The sequence below is a fragment of the Garra rufa genome, chromosome 1 (genome assembly GCF_049309525.1).
Source record: "Garra rufa chromosome 1, GarRuf1.0, whole genome shotgun sequence".
Classification (NCBI taxonomy): Eukaryota; Metazoa; Chordata; class Actinopteri; order Cypriniformes; family Cyprinidae; genus Garra; species Garra rufa.
The window spans coordinates 8,781,989-8,788,804 of NC_133361.1; the positions used below are offsets into that span (position 1 = coordinate 8,781,989).

The 6,816-nt window shown below is 36.6% G+C and overlaps 1 protein-coding gene across 1 annotated transcript in view; it reads right to left on the reverse strand.

The window, feature by feature from the left end:
- Nucleotides 1-4,770: 4,770 nt before the first annotated feature.
- LOC141343040 (uncharacterized) overlaps nucleotides 4,771-6,816 on the reverse strand; it is a 74,873-nt gene continuing 72,827 nt past the window's right edge. The window contains exon 7 of the mRNA XM_073847667.1: nucleotides 4,771-6,017. Coding sequence (XP_073703768.1) covers nucleotides 4,771-6,017 — 1,247 coding nt within the window. The remainder of the gene's footprint in view (nucleotides 6,018-6,816) is intronic.

The window sequence follows — 6,816 nt, forward strand, 5'->3', positions numbered from 1 at the left end:
TTCAAGTACGAGGCCTGAAAATGGCAAAAATGACAAAATTTGCTGAGAAAATTAAAAATAACCGACTTCCTGTTGGGTGTCAAATTTTGCTCCAAGAGGCTTTTTTGTAGGTATTGGACCCTATTTTAAATAGTTACCATGTTTTATGGTCTACAAGCATTTTTAAATATTATTTTAATAGTCTATAAGCATCTGTGAAATAATTATAAACAAATATATTAAAAATAAATACATATTAACTTAGTTGATTTTTTGGCCTTTTTGTATTTGTTTCTCATTCTAATTAAGTGAACTGAGCAGTGTAGTGTCATACTTATAAGATACTTTGTTCTATCAGTCAGAGTGTATATATGTATTTAAATCACATAATTTTTCCTTAAAAGATAAAAATTATTTTTTAATGCTCTTTAAGCACCTATACAAAATAATTATGTAAAATTACACTGACAGTACAGTACATATCAACTGATTCTATGGATTATTGTCATTATTATACACTGACAATGAGCTAAATAGCATTAGAGGTCAAACGATTCCTTATCTTATGAGGACCTCTAGTGTTCATCCCTGGTATTAGAGCTTTAATCAGACGAATTTATTTGACACTTTTAATGTTTTTGGGGCCTCTGAGCATGATAACATTTTGAAACTACACGTATTTCCTAAGAATTTCTTGTTCTTTATATGTAAAAAGTTTTGATGAGTAAGAATAATGCAATTTAAAGATATATGAAAATAACTCTTCATCTTTTTTATTGTTACTTTCATAAATCACCACATCAACACCGTTCAAGATATCCCAAAGCCGTTCACAAGATAGGGAACATTTTCCCTATATTCTGATGATGATGATAAGAACATGTAATTCATGATGATAACAAAATGTTATTATTGCTTGTTTTACGTCCACCACTTCTGCTTAAATGTCATTGTTACCTATCTGTACAATTTGTGTGTGGATATTGCTTTTCAGGTGACTCCTGTTATAAGACATCGCTTTTAAGCGCTACATAACAAAGAATCAATTAGGAAAACGGTGCCCAGTTGGCACATGCATTCACAGTAACCCTCTGCCAGTTTGGAATTAAAGTTTACTGAATTGAAAGGGTTAAACTTTAAAATCAACACACAGACACATACACACAATATATAAAATTGCCAACCAGTGTCATTTGTTAACATTAACTATATTAGTTAACATGAACAATAATTAAATAGTATTTATTAATTTTAATTTTAAGCCAAAAAAAGTATTCATATATTGTTTAATGGTAAAATAGTATATTTTAACATTAGTTTATGTTCTGTGAATTAACATGAACATGAACACAGTTCATGTGGGTGTACAGCAATACACAAAGTGCTCTATAAATGCTTCTTTCTTTCAAAATATCTTTAAAAATCAAGTTGAGTATTGTAATGGGGTAATGGGTTTCACTCTCTCTCTTCCTTTCACCCCTCCCCCCTCAGTCTCTCTTACTGTGACTCAACTACGCACACACACAGAGACCCAGAGTGACAGCAGGTTTCTGATTTCGATTTTTAATTTTCTTTAATTCATAGAAGCTTGTAAAAAAATTATATTTACAGCACTTGCTCAGAATGATAAGATCTCTGTGTGAAAAAAGTTGTAAAGAGTTTGGATGCTGTACTTTAAAGATATAAAAAAAATTACGGTTATGTTTTTTACTACATCTTTAAAAAATCACCACGTCAACACCGTTCAAGATATCCCAAATCCGCTCGCAATTTAACATCTTCAGAATCTTCTCTTCATGTTAAAAAAGTTTGGTGTGAATACCTTATTTTTCTTAGAAGGAGTGTAAATTTGTTTACAGCCTGATTTTTCCAAAAATCCACATTCAAATAAAAATAGCCAACTTCCTGTTTATTATAGCTAATGAGTGTTAATTAGAAAGTTGTCCGGATTGATGAGAACAATACACGTACCAAGTTTGGTGACTGTAGGCAAAACTAAACCCCCAACTTTTGTCAAAAGGTGGCGCTATAGAGTGCCTCATCAACGCCCATTTATGGGCTTTTATCAGTATCTAAATATCATTAATACAGATGTGTGTGTTGAGTTTCATGAAATTCTAAGTATTTATAGTGGCTCGAAAACACAAAAAACTAAAGTTAAAGTTTGACACGTTGCCATGGCAACATGATAAAAGTTATCGATAATGACCTTCACATATTCTCTACGGCCGTGTTTCAACATTATTGGGATGAAGTTTGAAGCAAATTGAGTAAAATTAAGAGGCTGATTTAAAAGCATTTAGAAAACGTTGCGCTTTATGCTGCCAGTTGGTGGCGCTATAACTTTTACTCATAATAGTCATATCTCTGTGATTGGCATCATACGATGAACAAACTGCTGAAGTTTGGTCAAAATCAGACAAAGTGTGTTAAAGTTATTAGACACTTCCTGTTTCTCATTTCTCGCCATAATTTTGTCGCCCCGCCACGGCCAAACCGTTCGAAATATCAAAATTCCCCTGGCAATTTTGCGTCTCCAATGTCTTGAGATCATGTTGACCGAGTTTGGTGGCCATCGGTGGAAAGGCCTAAGAGGAGTATTTCAAATTCCATTGCATGCGCTTTTTAGACATCCCTGAATAGCTGACTTCCTGTTAGGCGAAGCACTGACTTTGAGCATGAACGTTGTTCAGCCTGATGAGTTCTATATGTGTATGAATTTTGATAACTGTAGGTCATCCGGTGTGTGCTCCAGAGTCCCTGAAAAGTCGCAATTTTTAACGTGATGCCACGCCCCCCCCAGGTGACCCCCCCATGTCAAAGTTTGTCCGGCCCTGATGGCCGCAGGTTCCAATGTGTGTGCAAAGTTTCAAGAGTTTTCGTGTATGTTAAGAGCCCCGAAATGACCCAAAACATTGATGAAATAATAATAATAATAATAATAATAATCCTTAGAAAAACAATAGGGCCTTCGCCCTTTTGGGCTCGGGCCCTAATAATCCTTAGAAAAACAATAGGGCCTTCGCCCTTTTGGGCTCGGGCCCTAATAATAATAATAATAATCCTTAGAAAAACAATAGGGCCTTCGCCCATTCTGGGCTCGGGCCCTAATAAGAATCCTTAGAAGAACAATAGGGCCTTCGCCCTTTTGGGCTCGGGCCCTAATAATCCTTAGAAAAACAATAGGGCCTTCGCCCATTCTGGGCTCGGGCCCTAATAAGAATCCTTAGAAGAACAATAGGGCCTTCGCCCTTTTGGGCTCGGGCCCTAATAAACGGAGCAGATTCAATAGGGTCCTCACACCATCGGTGCTCGGGCCCTAATAATAATAATAATAATAATAATAAACGAAGCAGATCCAATAGGGTCCTCACACCATCGGTGCTCGGGCCCTAATAATAATAATAATAAACGGAGCAGATTCAATAGGGTCCTCACACCATCGGTGCTCGGGCCCTAATTAAGGTCTGACAGGATCTGACAGTAAGTTTTGGGAATTCATTTTTAGTCTCCTGTCCGTGAATAGTCTGTCTTGCAGAGATGGACTAAAAATGAAATCCCAAAACTTACTGCAAGATAAATAGTTTTTGTGTATTTCGCAACACTTCAGCGTGTTATTCTTATTAAGTAAGGGTCATTTTTTTTGTAGGATTTTTTTTTTTTACCCAAGCAAACTCTGAGAACCTAACACATTACACTTTTGGAAACTCCAGATTGGTTGCGCTTCTAGAAAATGGTAGCGCTGGAGAATAAATGGTTGATGGTTTCACACCTAATTTGTCACCCTTAACATTTAACATTTGTCTTTATTTTTTCTGACCCAATGAGCATTTCTCAGCCCAATGGTCATGGCTTAACTTTGTAAATTCTAGTATTGCATTCTTCTCATGGGCATTTAAAAATTTTTGACCTTTAGTCTGAGTTAAATCTCTTTTTTGGATTTTTGTGTCTGTAAAAGGAAACATGCCTAAAAATTAAGCACACCTGGATATAGTTTTTCATTTCCAGCCTTCATGGACAATTATATTTCACTTATAAATGAGAAAAGTGAGAAAATGTGCTTGAAAGAAAAAAAAAAAAAAGACCAGAATATCAACTTGTCTAATATTTCTGTACACACTGTAGAAAGCCCTGAAACATAGTATTTCATGGTTTTCAGACCTAAAACTGTTATTTTTTTTCTAATGCACACAGAATCGGCAGACAATAAAAACAGACAATAACAAAAAGATGTTGATAAAATGAGTAGAGTTTAATCAAACATTATTTGAATCAAATATAAAAATCAAGTAAAAAAAAAAATGAGACAACTTTACAGAAAAAAAGAGCATCTCAAAAGAAAAAGAGAAGCAAAGTCGCCAGTTTCAAAGCTACATGAACAAAGCAGACTAGTACCAGAATGGCCTCTTCTTCAGCTTTCTGGACTGCCTTGACACTATTTTCTGGTGCTCTTTCAGTTCATCATCTGTAGTAAAAGACTTCATGCACTTAAACACACCACTGTGTCTATTCTGCTCTAAAATGACAATGAATCTTCTCCTTAGTGTGAATCTTTAGGTGTTTCTTCAGGACTGATGCTCAATGAAACCATTTACTGCACTGATCACAGTTAAATGGCCTTTCTTCAGAATGAGAAGGCAGACTTTTTCCTTTCTTATTCAGCAGGTCTAAAAGAAACATTAAATCACGTGAGATTTCAAATGAGAGTCAAATGTAAAAGTGAAAAGCGAAGCCCAAAGTCAACCTCACTGATGAGTGATTGCTCTGAAAATAAAGATGAACTTCTTACCATCATTTCAGACTGTGGCGATCTGGTTTCTTCACTGCATGGATCTTCATGTGTATCTTCAAGGAGGTTTTAACAGCGAAACTCTTTCCGCACTGATCACAGGTGTAAGGTTTCTCTCCAGTGTGGATCCTCTCGTGTGTTTTCAGATTTGTTGACTGAGTGAATCTCTTGTCGCAGTGTGAACACTTATAAGGTTTCTCTCCAGTGTGAAACCTCTGGTGCAGTTTTAAACTGCTTGCTGAAATAAAAGTCTTCCCGCACTCAAAGCACATATGATTTTTCACACCAGTGTGAATTTTCTGATGTACTTTTAAATTTGTCAGCAGTTTAAAACTCTTTTCACACACAGAACACGAATGCGGTTTCTCCTTCGTATGAACCGTCTGGTGTGACTTCAGGTGTGAAGCCAGAAGAAATGTTTTGTCGCACTGATCGCATGCGAACTGCTTCTTTCCGGTGTGAACTCTCATGTGAACCCCAAGACTTTGTTTGTTCGAGAATCTCTTTTCACACCGATCACACGCAAACGGCTTTTCTCTGGTGTGGATCCTCACATGTATTTTAAGGTATCCTGAACCACTGAAACTCTTCCCGCATTGATCACATGTGAACGGTTTCTCTCCAGTGTGGATTCTCATATGAGAGTCAAGATGCTGTTTGCTTCTTACACTCTTTCCGCATTGGTCACATTTGAATAACTTCTCTCCTGTGTGAACTTTTATGTGAACCACAAGACTGTGTTTGTACGCGAAACTCTTTTCACACTGATCGCACACGAAAGGTTTCTCTCCGGTGTGGATCCTCATGTGTTCTCTAAGGTGTGTTGGTTGTGTGTAGCTCTTCCCGCACTGATGGCATGCATGTGGCTTCTCTCCTGTGTGAACTCTCATGTGAAGGAGAAGGTAACTTTTCTTTGAAAATCTCTTTTGGCACTGTTCACACATGAACGGCTTCTCTCCAGTGTGGATCCTCATGTGACCCTCAAGATTGGTTTTATATGTGAAACTCTTTCCACACTGACTACATGTGAACGGCTTCTCTCCTGTGTGAACTCTCATGTGGAGCTTAAGATTTTGTTTGTTTGAGAATCTCTTTTCACACTGATCACACGCGAACCGTTTCTCTCCGGTGTGGATCATCATGTGTGATTTAAGGTGTGCTGATTGTGCAAAACTCTTCCCGCACTGATCACACGTAAACGGTTTCTCTCCGGTGTGGATTCTCATATGACAATCAAGATGCTGTTTGCTTGTAAAAGTCTTTCCACACTGAGTGCAGGTTGTAGATTTCTTAGCTCTTCTTTTCTTTAAATATGTCTTTTTAGTCTTGGAGCGACTCAAGGGTTCTTCTCCAGGTTTGTCATGATGTTCCTCCTCCACTTCGCTCAGTTCTTCACTCTCCTCATTCTCTTCTATTAGATCTGAAAAAGAAAAAACAACAACAGTTAGAACATCAAAAAAATTCAAAGAGAGAAATATGAAGTAAAAGGACATGTATATACACACACACACACACATATATACATATATATATATATATATATATATAATATATATATATATATATATATATATATATGTATATATATATATATTAGTGGTGGGCATAGATTAATTTTTAAATCTAGATTAATCTAGATTAAATCTTGAAATTAATCTAGATTAATCTAGATTAAAATGGCTAATTTAAATTCTGCTGAAGGCATTCAGAATATGTGTGCTACCCAAATAATGACTAAAAGTAAGTCTTTGAGGACGGGTTTCTCAAGCCAGGTGGCGCATTAGACCAGGCGATCATCTCCTGTTTCCAAAATGCATTACAAACTGCTTGACAATTGCATTTACAACACAATTAACTATACAAACTTGTGTAACCAAGTACTTCTGCGCAAAAGGCTGTACGACGTGCACGTTCCCATAAAATACACAGGCGCGCGGGTATGGATATCCTATCTGCGTACATAGTCTTCCTAAACTGCGTTGCTTTTAGAAGCGTCAATTCAGTTGTTGCATATAATTTAATGTCTTTATTTCGGGATTATCAAAGTA